Source organism: Mastigoproctus giganteus, chromosome 7 (genome assembly GCF_048544385.1).
Source record: "Mastigoproctus giganteus isolate SK-2022 chromosome 7, ASM4854438v1, whole genome shotgun sequence".
In the NCBI taxonomy this organism is placed as follows: Eukaryota; Metazoa; Arthropoda; class Arachnida; order Uropygi; family Thelyphonidae; genus Mastigoproctus; species Mastigoproctus giganteus.
The window spans coordinates 122,974,276-122,990,903 of record NC_143581.1 but is presented as its reverse complement, the minus strand read 5'-3'; the positions used below and the strand labels follow the sequence as shown (position 1 = coordinate 122,990,903).

At 38.7% G+C, this 16,628-nt stretch overlaps 1 protein-coding gene across 1 annotated transcript in view; it reads right to left on the bottom strand.

Annotated features, from left to right (window-relative positions):
- ATPsynE (ATP synthase, subunit E) overlaps positions 1-16,628 on the bottom strand; it is a 96,015-nt gene that overhangs the window by 31,784 nt on the left and 47,603 nt on the right. Inside the window, exon 3 of the mRNA XM_090377085.1 lies at positions 488-542. Within this exon, the coding sequence (XP_090233211.1) occupies positions 488-542 (55 nt within the window). The remainder of the gene's footprint in view (positions 1-487; positions 543-16,628) is intronic.

Genomic DNA, 16,628 nt, shown 5'->3' with positions numbered 1-16,628 from the left:
ATATTTAAATGAACATCACACATTAATACATCTGTTCAATGTTTTTTCCTAAAAATGAAAATTTTTGACCTTAAAAAAACATCACCCCTGTCAAATAAGTTATCACATGAATATAATAAAATCATGATCCCACATGAAGGATAGAAGAGCCCATGTTTAATCACTTTAATCTATATCACTTCTCTATAATGCCAACCACACACCGATATACAAAAAGTTAAACACACTGTAGCAAAAAAGTTAAATTCGTCATTACTGCTAATAAAAAATTATGTAATAGTCAATTTGTAGACTTTTTTTTTGCAAGTTTTTTTTATGTATTACATCAGTCAGTTAGCATTATGCAGAGTACTATTTTTTAAGATTGAAAATTTATAATATTTTCTAATATTTTTTTGAGGTTTATCATCTACACTATTAGCCACTTAAAATATATTTCAGATAAATATATTATTACGAAGAAAGCAAAACAAAATACTCTACTCACTAAATCGATATGCACCCCACATAACTCCTGTAGCCAAGGCTATCCATCTACATCCCTAAAAGTTAGGTTTAGAAAAGAAATGTTATGCTGATTTTCTATGTGGCAGAATAATTCAGAATACTTAAAAGCCATATATGTATACATAAATTAATAAATAACAACAGTAAAATATAAATACAGTATTATAATAACACAAATAATAATATAATAAATATACAAATACACAAGGCAGGTTCAAGTACTTTGTGTGCATTAAAAATACCTTAACATCATCAAATAAGAAACATTTTAATCGACTGATTCAGAGGACAACTGCCCTCCTGAGCCACAGCACTTCCATTAGTTTGAGCCTTTTGCTTGCTGCTCTGGTCTGAGTCATGATTTCTATTCAAGTTCAATAAAATTCCAATACAAAATATAACCCTAAACTTATATCCCAATGCAGTTATAACACTATGCATGTTTCTCTTTGCGTTAATTTAATTATTTATTTATTTTTACCGTATCCATCACATAGGGGGCACCACATATTATTTTGACAACTATTACATTATGTCCTAGATATGGTCAATATGTAGTATGTATTATATATTTAATCTTATTTTAATCATTAAATTACGTTCACTGTCAGGTCAACGATGATTAATATATGCTTACATTTATATTTTACTTATATTTCTTACCTTTGATTCTAATATTTCTAAATTTTCTTAACTTTTATCATCATTCGATTTATATTTGGCCTATACTGGTTTATATTTGGTTTTGATTTAAATTACTTAGTATATATTGATCATCATAGAAACAGAGAACCTCTTGTCGTTTTTTGCCTTCATTCTGGGTGGTTGGCCCCAGTTGAAGTCATCTAGATTGTCAGTAAAAAGCGATAATAATTTTTTTTTTTTTTTTTTTGCGTTTTCTTAGGTCCCTGATGGTATTATTATTGGATTGATTTATTTTTTCTAATAATTTTCTATTATCCTTAATATTCTATATATATATATATATGTGTGTGTGTGTGTGTTTCAGTGGTTGTTGTTATTTGGTTTTTAGGAGCATTAGCAACCAAGGCCATATTGCTCCGGGGATATGCAGTGATCATTCCCTGACCTTTCCGCATCCATATTTGGTGGTCACGGGCTCGAACCCCGGTGTAATCAAGAAGCGTGTGCTACGAACTGCTGCTCCTGCCCACCTGGCTACAAATACCTTAACATCATCAAATAAGAAACATTTTAATAGACATGATTCAGAGGACAACTGTTACTACTATACTCGCTATTTAGTTTTCCGTTAAACCTTACGCTATCTAGTTTTCCGATAGACCTTACGCTATCTAGTTCGGTGCGCACGTTGTATCGTATAACAATGGCGTCAAGTTACGAACTGTTAATCTACGGACATGAGGTATTATTTACTTTCCAAATCGCGCTATCTAAATTCAAAATAAACCACGGACCTTGACTAGGTCTATAAAGCTACTTATAGAAAATAATTTAATCTAACAATTAAGTCAATAAAGTGGCTAAGTATAATTAAAAATTTTGCATTTGTGGGAGCTGCAAAACCTGTTCAACACGTGGATTTGATACCCTTACCGATACTAAGTAATAACCTGCAAAATCTCTATCTAAATTCAAATTAAACTAAAGTATTGTTACTAGGAATATAAAGCAACTCTAAAAAATAAATTAATATTCCAATTTAAGTCAATAAAGAAGCAAAACTTCTCTATTTGCTCGAGCCCATAAAAACCCAAGTATAAGATTTCAAAATTATTTTTTGCATTCTGTTCCTTTCTGGTGACATCGTACTATCCAAACTTGGTTAGACAAGATTTCCCCTTCATCAGGTGCCTTTCTTATCTTTCTTTTCTTATCCTCTCAGTTATTATAGAATCATTTAGCTCCCTGTCAGAGCTTGATAAACTTCTGGAATCCTCTTCCCTAAAGAATTGCTCATACGTAAATGCAGTTTCAAAATACTCATTCAATTTGTCAATGATCTGAGTAGGATCACGAACAGTTAAACCACTGTTATCAAGTCGACCAATCTGATTCATCTCCTTTCTTCTAGTCTTTACATAAGTAAAAAAGCCATTAGCTGTTTTTCTGAGCATCCTTCTCTATTGTCATGGAAACGGGAAACATGCTTTGTAAAAAGGATAGGTGGAACAGAACCAGGGTAAGTCTGCCAGGGGCAAAGGTTGATGACGTTGTAGAGCAGATATCATCTTTAAAGGGCACAAAAGGTGATACAGTTGTACACGTTGGCACTAATGATATTAAGAGTAGGAGACCAGCGGGATTGCTTAACAAGTACAGGTCACTGTTGAGATAAAGCCGTGAGTTAGGGTTGAATTTGAAGGTATCTGCAATTCTGCCCAGACACGATGAGAGGGAGTATATGATGAGAGCCCTGTCGATCAATTCGGCCCTGGAAAGACTTTGCAGAGCTCAATGGGTAGAATTTTTTTCAGCCTGGTCTGTACTTGTTAACAGGAGAGACTGCTTCTACAGGGATGGGATACACTTAAATAGAAAGGGTGCCAGAATGTTTGCTGATGCTATCGAGGCAGTGTTAGGTGGGTCGGAAAACTGCTAGATTCGGGGGATACAAGGAATAATAGATTAACAGTAGCCACTGGCAGAGGTGAAAGTGATTCTTGCACTGCTTCTATTGGAATGAGCAGCAGCTTGGAAAATAAGATGCAGGATATTTCAGAGACTGCTGGGAGTCATTGGGGTACAAGTAAACACATGGGTTGTGTTAGGGTAGCTAAGAAAAAGAACAGGTGCATGTATACTTGCGTGTACACCAATGCTAGGAGTTTGGTAAATAAATTTGATGAATTTGAGGTATTGCTCAAAACATCAAAGGCGGGCATTGTTGGGATATCAGAGACGTGGTGTCACATAGATAAGCAATGCAGAACTGGAATTTGGGGAGTACGTCTACAGAAAGAATAGACAGGATAGGAAGGGTTATGCTATTAGTTAAGAAACACATAAAATCCAAGGAAGTGAAGCCAGTCGACATCGCTGGACAGTGCAGTATCGAGTCAGTTTGGTGTGACATAAGCATTGGGAGATCAAAATTGAGAGTAGTCTTATAATGGGGGATTTTAATTTCCCAGATATTGACTGGAATTTGTGGGTTGGTCACTCACACACTAGCAAGGCTTTTGTGGATTTATTGGATGATTGTTTTCTAAATCAGCATGTTTGGGGGCAACTAGAGGTAGCAATACTTTTGATTATTTGATTATCAGTAGTGATTCTTCATGCATTAAGAATCTGCAGATACAGGAACCACTAGGTGGCAGTGATCACAGTGTGCTGAAGTGGGATTTACTTAGAGGTAACTACCATCAGGGGTAAAGGGAAGGGTTATTGCTTTTGTAAAGGCGACTACGATGGTCTGAGACAGTATTTAAATTCTATACAGTGGGACCAACTGATGATGTTACCAACAGCAAACTCAAAATGGGAAGCATTCAAAGAACTTATCTTGGAAGCTACTAGGCTTTACATACCAACTAAGAAATATTGTTCAAGGTTCAGGCCTAAATGGATGTCAGATGAACTAATGAGACATATGGCAGGGAAGAAAAATGAATTGGATACATATAAATTAACATGTGATACAGAATCCTATGATATATATAAGTTGATCTGTAACCAAGTTACAAAGGAGGTTAGGCAGGCGAAGGCAGATTACGAGAAATCTTTGGCAAGGGATGCAAAGAAAAACAGCAAGGAGTTCTTTACTTATGTAAACTCTAGAAGAGAAGGGGATGAATCAGATTGGTCCACTTGATATCGATGGGTCAACTGTAGACGATCCTGCTCAGGTAGCTAACAAACTAAATCAATATTTTGCATCTACATTCACACATGAGGAGTCATTCAGGAAGGGGAATGCCATAGATGAAGTAAACACTGGCAGTGAGCTAGATGATCTTGTAATAATTGAGAGTAAAGTGGAGGAGAAATTGTTGAAGATAAATACAAGAAAGGCACCTGGGTTGGATGGGATCTATCCAGTTATATTAAAGGAGGCAGCAAAGGAAGTAAGCAATCCGTTAGCCATAATTATGAGAGCTTCCTTGGACTCATGGGAGGTACCCACAGACTGGAGATGTGCAAATGTAACCCCAATTCACAAAGGAGGATCAAAGGCTGACACAAGTAATTATAGACCTGCGAGTTTAACTTCTGTTCCAGGAAAATTAATGGAAGCACTGGTTAAAGAAGCACTGCAGGATCATCTTGACAAGAATTCAGTTATAGCTCAGACACAGCATGGTTTTTTTAAGGGAAGGTCTTGCGTGACCAATTTGATTGGATACTATGATGTAGTCACAAAAGAATTGGATACAGGGAATAACTTTGATATTATATATTTGGATCTTAGAAAGGCTTTTGATACTGTTGCACATGGAAGACTGCTGCACAAATTGGAGCAGTGTGGCATTGGCGGCAAATTGTTGCTATGGATAAAGGGATGGTTGAGTGGCAGAAGACAGAGAGTGGTGATTAATGGACACTGCTCATCGTGGACTAATGTTATTAGTGGAGTCCCTCAGGGTTCAGTGTTGGGTCCATTGTTGTTTTCTGTATTTATAAATAATATTGATGATGATCAAGCTTAATGTCCAAGTTTGCAGACGATACAAAGGTTGGCAGAGTTGTTAAGGACGCTAGTGACGCTATGCTGCTGCAACAGGATCTGGAAGGGTTGAGCAGATGGGCTGAGAGGTGGCAAATGAAGTTTAACATTGACAAATGTAAAGTACTATATATGGGAAACAGCAACCCCAGAGCAACGTATCAACTCTATAGTACTACACTGACAGTGGTAGAGAATGAAAAGGACCTGGGGATAATTGTGCAGGCAGATATGAAGTTCTCTGACAGTGCAGATGGGCTGCAAGAGTAGCTCATGGTGTCTTATCAATGATATACAGGAATTTCTCTAGCAGGGATAGGGAGGTGATTATTCCCTTGTATAAGGCAATGGCCAGGCCGCACCTTGAATACTGTATACAGGTCTGGAGGGCTCATTTCAAGAAGGATGTAGAGCTGCTGGAACGAGTACAGAGAAGGGCAACAAGGTTAGTGAACGGAACGAAGGGTTGCTCTTACGAAGGAAGGCTTAAGTTTTGCAAATTACAGTGTCTGGAGACTAGGCACCGGCGAGGTGATCTGATAGAGGTGTACAAAGCCTTGAATGATTTGAGCATGCTCAATGCTGATGGGATACTGCCTCTTGCTCAGAATAATCACCTGAGAGGGCATAAATTCAAATTGAGGAAAGACAGATGTAGGATAGATGTGCGGAAATTTGCCTTTAGCCAGCAGGTAGTTGGTTGGTTGGTGGAACAGACTTCCATCCGTTGTTGTGGAAGTTGATAGCCTAAATAAATTTAAGGCTCAGCTGGACAGGTATTTCGAACGAACGGAGGGGTGAAGTGAAAGTTTTTTTTTTTTTTTTTTTGGCTGATGCTGCATAAGCTTGCTTTCTTTCATCATATGCCTCTACTAATGCTCTACTAAAGATTTCTCATAATCTGCCTTCGCTTTCCTGACCTCCTTTGTGACTTGATTACAGACTAGTTTATATCTACCATGGGCTTCTGTGTTGCCTCCCTTTATATACATTCCATGCACTTTTCTTCTCTGTCACAGGTTTCATCAATTCATTTGGCATCCATTGAAGCCTATACTTTGAAGAGTATTTCTTGGTATAAAAGCCTAGTAGCTATGATTAATTCCTTGAACACTTCTCATTTAGAATTTGCTGATGTCTCACTCTATAGAATTTAAAAACTATTTGAGACCACTGTAATTACCTTCACAAAAGCAAAACCCACTTCCCTTTGCACTTGATGATAGTTACATCTTTAAGTAAATCCCAAATCAATATACTGTGATCACTTCCTCCTAGTGGTTCTTTTATCTGCAGATGTTTAATACATGAGTAATCACTGCTGATATCTTGCTGCCTTTCTAACGTGCTGTTGTAAAAAACAGTCATCCAATGAATCCACAAAAGTCTTGCTGGCCTGTGAGTGACCAACCCACAAGTTCCAGTTAATATCTGGAAGGTTAAAATCCCCCATTATAAGACATTCCAATTTACTGGCTCACTATTTCTCTGTACAGCTGTTTGTTGTACTCATCAGAGTCATTAGGCCTATACTAAGAGGTGCAATATTTCAGTGGTGCAAGTACTTTAAAGATGTAACATCATCAAGGTGTGTGAAACGTTGCACATTAACAAATGACAAACTTCTCTCCTGTGTTAGAAGCATTATTCGGTTTGACTGGCAAATAATAATTGAAGACACAGCCAAGTTGGAATATCATATGGTAGTTGCTAAGTCATCATCTCAAATATTTTAAACATGAAAAGATTATACAACTTCTTTGTTCCATGTTCTTAACAGCAACTCTGATGAAAAGAAGAGCTATTCAAAAGAACCAGGAATTCTACAACCAGAAGCCAAGAAATGAAATGTGGTATGACTCTCAGCCAAAACATTGATCCTCTGAACTCTGAATGAAAGTCTCCTGGAAGAAAAAAATTTGACCAACAGAAGGTAAAGTTATGCTAGAATTAGTTTTTTGACTAATGAAGGCAAAAGAATAATTTGTTTTTAATTTATACCAGGAAGTCATACCTTAATAAAACTATGAACTCAAGAGATCATTAAGTGCTTGAGAGATTCAACCAAGGAGAAGGACTGATCTTTTGAACTTATTTCAGACTAGTTTATATCTACTGTAGCCTTCTGTATCACCTGATAATTTACATGCATCCCAGCTTTTGTTTTCTCTGCCATGAGATTAATCAGTTCATGACACTGATTGAGGTCTAATCCTAGAACAGTATCTTTTAGCAGGTATAAAAGCCGACCTATCTTCTAACTAATACTATCTTCTGCGATTACTATCCTGAATGTTAAAGGGAGGTTCTGTCTGACCAATTTGTTTGGGTACTATGATGTGGTCACAAAAGAACTGGATGCAAAAAATAATTTTAATATCATATACTGTACTTAGATTTCAGGAAAGGTTTTAATACTGTTGCACATGGAAGACTGCTGTACAAATTGGAGTGGTATGGCATTAAGGGCAAGTTGCTACAATGGATAAAGGGATGGTTGAGTGGTAGATGACAAAGAATGGTAATCAATGGACACTGCTCTTCATGGACTAATGTTACTAGTGGAGTTCCCCAGGGTTTGGTGCTGGGCCCATTGTTGTCTGTAGTCATCAATGACTAACATGTAGGTTAGTCATTGATGACTACAGAATAGTTAAATTAATTAATTAAATTGGCATCATTTTGGTTATATCTCATATTGTGAATGCCTTCACAACGAGTTACCATGGTATTGTACTACCTCGAATAAATAACACTTCACCAGTGGAGAAGACTACTGTTATTTATTCTCAGTGGATACCACCACCCAGACAGCACCGTTTCAAAGCGTGTTGGCTTCTCTTCCAATATAACCAAAACAATGCCAATTTAATTAATTAATTTAACTACTTTGATAGATGGCTGCATTAAAATGATGCTTTTGCACTAACCTACACATTAGTCATTCTACTTCATAGCATGAGGCCTTTGCCCTTAAATATTATCTATATCACTGCACACCATCAGGCATCTCTCATATTGTGAAGTTATACTTCATAACTGGGTTGTCACTATTGCAACACCAGGGTACCTGTCCACCCACCGAAGAGAAGCCAACAAGCTTTGAACAGTGCCGTTTGGGTAGTGGTATCCGCTGAGAATAAATAACAGTAGTCTTCTCCACTGGTGAAGTGTTATTTATTTGAGGTAGTACAATACCATGGCAACTCATTGTGAAAGAATTCACAATATGAGATAACCAAAACAATGCCAATTTAATTAATTAATTAAACTACTCTGGTAGTTGGCTACATTAAAATGATGCTTTTGCACTAACCTACATGTTAGTCATTCTACCTCGTAGTATGACGCCTTTGCCCTTAAATATTTTATAGTATTCATCAATGATATTGATGAAGGTATATCAGGCTTAATGTACAAGTTTGCAAATGATACAAAGGTTGGCAGGGTTGTTAACGACAGTAAAGACAGTATGCTACTCCAACTGGATCTAGATAAGTTGGGCAAATGGGCTGAAAAGTGGTAACTGAAGTTTAACATTGACAAAAGCAAAGTACTGCATATGGGTAGCAATAACCAAAGAGAAACGTACCAACTGTGTGGTATTACACTCAGAGAAATGTAAAGTGAAAAAGACCTGGGGGTAATTGTGCAATCAAATATGAAGTTCACTGAGCAATGCAGAGGGGCTGCCAGGGCCGGTCAATAGAGTCTTGTCAATGATATATAGGAATTTTGCTAGCAGGGTCAGGTAGGTGATTATCCAGTTATACAAGGCAATGGTCAGGACACACCTAGAGTACTGTGTACAGGTCTGGATGCCTCATTTTAGGAAAAATGTAGGGTTGTAGGAACAAGTACAAAGAAGGGCAACAAGATTTGTGAGGTGAACAAAGGGATGCTCTTACCAAGATAGGCTTAAGTTCTGCAAATTGCAGCACCTGGAGACTAGGCACATGTAAGGTGATCTGACTGAGGTGTATAAGGCCTTGAACAGGTTGAACCAGCTCAGTGCTGATGGGATTCTTCCTCTTGCTCAGATTAAGAATCTGAGGGGGCATAGATTCATATTGAGGAAAGACAGCTGTAGAATAGATGTGCGGAAATTTGGCTTTAGCCAGCGAGTAGTAAATTGTTGGAACAGTCTTCTATCTCTTGTTATGGAAGTTGATAGCTGAAATAAATTTAAGGCTGAGATGAACAAGCATTTAGCAATGAATAGATGGGTGAAATGGGAGGTTTTTCTTTTGGCTGATGTTGCATAACCTTGCTTTCTTGCATCGTATGCCTCAACTAATGCTAATGTTTTTCATTTGGAATTCACGGTAACATCAGGAGTTAGTCCAATGAACAGATTTCAAAAACTATCAACCACTGTAATCACCTTTATGAAAGCAAACCCCATTTCCTTTGACAGTACTTAAATGTTTAAGTAAATCCTACATCTATGTCAATAAACTGATCACTGTTCTTCTATCTGTAGATCTTTAATGCATGAAAAGTCGCTGTTAATAATCAGATCAAAAGGCTTGCTTTCTCTCATCACTCTCTCTCTCTAACACGCTGGTGTAGAAAACAATCATCCAATAAATCAACAAAACTCTTACTACTCTGTGAGCGACCAACACACAAAATTATTATTATTAGCTATATGGTGCGAGGAAGTCTGAGGCTTATGCTGCACCAGCCAAAAAAAAAAAAAAAAATTCCCAAGTTACCCTGAGAGAGAGAGAGAGAGAGAGAGAGAGAGAGAGAGAGAGAGAGAGAGAGAGAGAGAGAGAGAGAGAAGGGAATCACCAAGAAAGAGAATGATGATATCCAGCTCAAGACCCTGGGTGTGCCAAGCCCATACTCACAAGATGTGAGCCCCTAAGATTCACTGAATATCTGGTTGTTGTTTGGTTTTAGGAGCATTAGCAACTAAGGCCATATTAGACCTTCTTGATTAGACCGGGGTTCGAGCCCGTGGTGACGGGCTCGAACCCCGGTCTAATCAAGAAGCGTGTGCTACGCACTACTGCTCCTTCCCACCTGGCTACGGAGGCGCCTCACTGAATATCTGGAAAAGTTAAGTTCCCCATTATAAGAAATTTCGATTAACTGACCCACTCTGTTTGTAAAACTGTTCATTATACTCCTCACAGTCATTTGGCCATAGTAGACTCCTACTCTCATTTTAGTTTTCCTAGTGCTTATATCACACCAAACTGACTCAACATTGCACTGGCCACCCATGTCAACTAAATGCACTGCCTTAGATTTAATATGCTTCTTAATTAAAAGAGCATAATTGCTTTTTTTCACTCCTCTCCTGTCCTCTCTATCCTTTCTGTACAGATGGTACTCCCATTATTCAAATTTTTCACTTGACCCACTGTCTGAGACACCTACTCTATTACGAGAGCTGCTTACAGGGATACATGTGAAGCAACTAACTACAGAGAACATATACAAGAGTACAACTCAGCAATGGCATTCGCATTAATGAGCACAGAGATTAAAATCACCGCTGGAAATGGTCCATGCTGTTTTCGAATATACGGCCAGATTTACCATTTGGTCTCACAGCTACATCCAAACAAGGCAAATAAGCCAGGATATGGACAAGTTTATATTTTTGATTCTGCCGAAGCAACAACAAAACGGCTTGAAAAACAATCAAACCAAGGGTGTATGGCCAAAGTAATGCAACAATTGGACGAGATTCTGCGACAAGTTAACCCATTTGCTGAGTTATATAAACAAATGCATTAAATAACCCACGCCAATCCAACAATGAATGTGCGCATGGCATTTATAGAAGACCCAGATCTAGATAAGAGACAATATAATGCACCTACATCCGAAACGGAGGTTGCTGCAATATTTGTTGGAGAAGACAACAAATATTGTTGTCTTCTCCAACAAATCTGCAAATAGACACATATGCATATATCCCACAGGTGACTGCTGTAGAATTATATCACCGCTAAACAAGAATAGTGAAGCCTGAAGGATCTAGATTACACCATTTATGCCATAATCAGAAAGATGGTGTATGTTACATGCCAAGTACATCTAGTATATTAAAATAGCATTAAAATTTATATTTTTCTGTGCTGAAGATAATTTGGCATTTCATGGACATGATAGTAATATCGATACCAAAGGAAAAAAAAAATTGTGGTATATTAGCATTAGCATTAGTAGAGGCATTTGATGCAAGAAAGCAAGCTTATGCAGCATCAGCCAAAAAAAAAAAAAAACCCACTTCCACTTCACCCCTCTGTTCGTTCAAAATACCTGTCCAGCTGAGCCTTAAACTTATTTAGGCTATCAACCTCCACCACAAGGGATGGAAGTCTGTTCCACCAACCAACCACCCGCTCGCTAAAGGCAAATTTCCGCACGTCTATCCTACATCTGTCTTTCCTCGATTTGAATTTATGCCCTCTCAGGTGATTTTTCTGAGCTAGAGGAAGAATCCCATCAGCATTGAGCATGCTTAAACCATTCAAGGCTTTATACACCTCTATCAGATCACCTCGCTGGTGCCTAGTCTCCAGACACTGTAATTTGCAAAACTTAAGCCTTTCTTCGTAACACCCCTTTGTTCCATTCACTAATCTTGTTGCCCTTCTCTGTATTTGTTCCAGCAGCTCTGCATCCTTCTTGAAATGGGGCCTCCAGACCTGTATACAGTACTCTAGGTGTGGCCTGACCATTGCCTTATACAATGGAATAATCACCTCCTTATCCCTGCTGGAAAAATTCCTGTATATCATTGACAATACTCCATGAGCTACTCTTGCAGCCCGTCTGCACTGCTCAGAGAACTTCATATCTGCCTGCACAACCACCCCCAAGTCCCTTTCATTCTCTACCACTGTCAGTGTAGTACCACAGAGTTGATACGTTGCTCTGGGGTTTCTGTTTCCCATGTGTAGTACTTTACATTTGTCAATGTTAAACTTCATTTGCCACCTCTCAGCCCATCTGCTCAACCTTTCCAGATCCTGTTACAGCAGCATAGTGTCAGTAGTGTCCTTGACAACCCTGCCAACCTTTGTATCGTCTGCAAACTTGAACATTAAACTTGATATACCATCATCAATTTCATTTATAAATACAGAAAACAATAATGGACCCAACACTGAACCCTGAGGGACTCCACTAATAACATTAGTCCACGATGAGCAGTGTCCATTAATCACCACTCTCTGTCTTCTGCCACTCAACCATCCCTTTATCCATAGCAACAATTTGCCGCCAATGCCACACTGCTCCAATTTGTGCAGCAGTCTTCCATGTGCAACAGTATCAAAAGCCTTTCTAAGATCCAAATATATAATATCAAAGTTATTCCCTGTATCCAATTCTTTTGTGACTACATCATAGTATCCAATCAAATTGGTCACGCAAGACCTTCCCTTAAAAAAACCATGCTGTGTCTGAGCTATAACTGAATTCTTGTCAAGATGATCCTGCAGTGCTTCTTTAACCAGTGCTTCCATTAATTTTCCTGGAACAGAAGTTAAACTCGCAGGTCTATAATTACTTGTGTCAGCCTTTGATCCTCCTTTGTGAATTGGGGTCACATTTGCACATTTCCAGTCTATGGGTACCTCCCCTGAGTCCAAGGAAGCTCTCATAATTATGGCTAAGGGTTTGCTTACTTCCTTTGCTGCCTCCTTTAATATAACTGGATAGATCCCATCCACCCTGGGTGCCTTTCTTGTGTTCATCTTCAACAGTTTCTCCTCCACTTTACTCCCAGTTATTTCAAGATTCTGTAGCTTACTGCTAGAGTTGAATACACCTCTGGCATTCCCCTTGCTGAATAACTCCTCATGTGTGAATGTCGATGCAAAATATTCATTTAGTTTGTTAGCTACCTGAGCAGGATCATCGACAGTTGACCCATCAATATCAAGTGGACCAATCTTATTCATCCCCTTCCTTCTAGAGTTTACATAAGTAAAGAACTCTTTGCTGTTTTTCTTTGCATCTCTTGCCAAGGATTTCTCGTAATCTGCCTTCGCCTGCCTAACCTCCTTTGTAACTTGGTTGCATATCAACTTGTATCTATCATAGGCTTCTGTGTCATGTGTTAATTTGTAAGTATCCCATACATTTTTCTTCTCTGCCATATGCCTCATTAGTTCATCTGACATCCATTTTGGCCTAAACCTTGAACAATATTTCTTAGTTGGTATGTAAAGCCTAGTAGCTTCCAAGATAAGTTCTTTGAATGCTTCCCATTTTGAATTTGCTGTTGGTAACATCATCAGTTGGTCCCACTGTATAGAATTTAAATACTGTCTCAGTCCATCGTAGTCGCCTTTACGGAAGCAATAACCCTTCCCTTTACCCCTAATGGTAGTTACCTCTTTGAGTAAATCCCACTTCAGCACACTGTGATCACTGCCACCTAGTGGTTCATTTATCTGCAGATTCTTAATGCATGAAGAATCACTGCTGATAATCAAATCAAGAGTATTACTCCCTCTAGTTGCCTCCCGAACATGCTGATGTAGAAAACAATCATCCAATAAATCCACAAAAGCCCTGCTAGTGCGTGAGTAACCAGCCCCCAAATTCCAGTCAATATCTGGGAAATTAAAATCTCCCATTATAAGACTCTCTGATTTACTGGCCCACTCTATTTCCCTGTACAGTTCCTTATTATACTCATCAGAGACATTAGGCCTATAGCACACTCCTACTCTCAATTTTGATCTCTCAATGCTTATGTCACACCAAACTGACTCAACACTGCACTGTCCAGCGATGTCGACTGGCTTCACTTCCTTGGTTTTTATGTGTTTCTTAACTAATAGCATAACCCCTCCCCCCTTCCTATCCTGTCTATCCTTTCTGTAGACGTACTCCCCAAATTGCAGTTCTGCATCCCTTATATCTGTGTGACACCACGTCTCTGATATCCCAACAATATCTGCCTTTGATGTTTTGAGCAATACCTCAAATTCATCAAATTTATTTACTAAACTCCTAGCAATGGTGTACACACATGTATATCTGCACTTGTTTCTATTCTTAGCTACCCTAACACAACCCATGTGTTTACCTGTACCGCAATGGCTCCCAGCAGTCTCTGAAATGCCATGCATCTTGTTTTTCAGGCTTCTGCTCATTCTAATAGAAGCAGTGCAAGAATCTCTTTCACCTCTGCCAGTGGCTACTGTCAATCTATTGGTCTTTGTCTCCCCCCCCAAAGCTAGCAGTTTTCCGACCCACCTAACACTGCCTCGATAGCATCAGCAAATATTCTTGCACCCTTTCTATTTAAGTGTATCCCATCCCTGTAGAAGCAATCTCTCCTGTTAACAAGTACAGTCTAGGCTGAAAAAAATTCTACCCCTTGAGCCTTGCACAATCTTTCCAGGGCCGAATTGATCGACAAGGCTCTCATCATATACTCCCTCCTATCGTGTCTGGACAGAATTGCAGACACTTTCAAATTCAACCCTAATTCACGGCTTTTGTTCAGTAGTGACCTGTACTTGTTAAGTAATTCTGCCGGTCTCCTACTCTTAATATTATTAGTGCCAACGTGTACAACTATATCACCTTTTGTGCCCTTAAAAGATGATATTCGCTCTACAACGTCATCAACCTTTGCCCCTGGCAGACATACCCTGGTCCTGTTCCACCTATCTTTTTTACAAAGCATGTTCCCCGTTTCCCTGACAATAGAGTCACCAACAACTACTAGTTCCTTCGGGACCAGCGCATTCTGCCTTGGGGGTTGCCTCTGTGTCACGCGATGCCCAAATGCAAGCTCTGGCGTTGATGTGGGCAGCTGAGAGCTTGATGGGCCCCTCAATTTAGTTTCTTCGAGGGCATCCACCCTGTCCTTCAAGCTCTCATATAGGCCCACAAGAACGCCGAGTTGTTGCTTGATATCGATACACTCCTTGCATCGCGCACACACAAAGACATCCCCCTTGGCAGTATCATGTCCCGTACCCGATTGCTCTGCAAACATCAAGCAAACAGTGCATTTTATAAGGCTGTGAGTCAGAGGACAACTGCCCCCCCTCAGTTCTGCTCTGAGCCACAGCACTTCCATTAGCTTGAGCCTTTTGCTTTGCTGCTCTGGTCTGAGTCATGATTCTATTAATTTATTAATTAATTATGTTATGCTATTAATTATGTTAAATATAATTAATTATATTACGTTTGTAACCTAAGTCGTTATATGTATTTATTTAAACGTACAATTTAACTGCTAACGAAGTTCAACTAACGCTATCTAGTACGGTATATAACTATCGTATCACAATGGCGGGAAATTTACGAACGGTAGCGGAGTTGAAACACGTGGAAACCCTTACCGATACTTTTATGCAATTACAAGGCCGAGAAAAGAATAAATACACCAAATTAATCAGAAAATCACAAAATAATGTTATACTACTAAATTTAAATCAAAAGTTTTAGAAAAACAATAATTTCAAATCAATAAATAAGAAAAATCCACTTAGCGGCTTTGAACACGATCGTCTCTAGTAGCCTCATCAGCAGACTGACGGTGAGTTTAGTGATATAAGTTTGGTAAAGATTGGTAAAGGGGCTGTTAAGAAATAAGCAGATAAAAATTTACAGACTCGTAATTTTTTTTTTTTTTTAATGGGGTCTCTCCATAGACGTTCAATGGTAATTCTGAAAGCACATGGTATAACTAAGACTAACGTGGCTGACTACCTGTAGTGTAACATAGAGTCACATAGGAAAAGCGTTTATCTGCAGATTCCTAATGCATGAAGAATCACTACTGATAATCAGATCAAGAGTATTACTCCCTCTAGTTGCCTCCCGAACGTGCTGGTGTAGAAAACAACCATCCAATAAATCCACAAAAGCCTTGCTAGTGTGTGAGTGACCAACCCACAAATTCCAGTCAATATCTGGGAAATTAAAATCCCCCATTATAAGACTCTCTGATTTACTGGCCCATTCTATTTCCCTGTACAGTATCTTATTATACTCATCAGAGTCATTAGGCCTATAGCACACTCCTACTCTCAATTTTGATTTACCTATGCTTATGTCACACCAAACTGACTCGACACTGCCCTGTCCATCAATGTCGACTGGCTTCACTTCCTTGGATTTTATGTGTTTTTTAACTAATAGCATAACCCCTCCTCCCCTCCTGTCCTGTCTATCCTTTCTATACACATTGTACTCCCCAAATTCCAGTTCTGCATTCCTTATATCTGTGTGATTTTTGGCAGTCTACTCCAGTAATTTGAAAAGTGAACCAGCATAAAGCGACCCTCTATATTAGGAAAGTTAGACTGCAGAAAGTCGAATTTCAAAGAAAGGAAGTTGAGGTCTGAGTGACTGGTAGAAATTCATATTATAATATTTTTCTCTGATCTGTAAATGATCCAACAACGAATTTTCAATTAAAAAAAAAAAAAATTACTGACATCAGAGTAATAAAATTACAAATCTTTCTGTC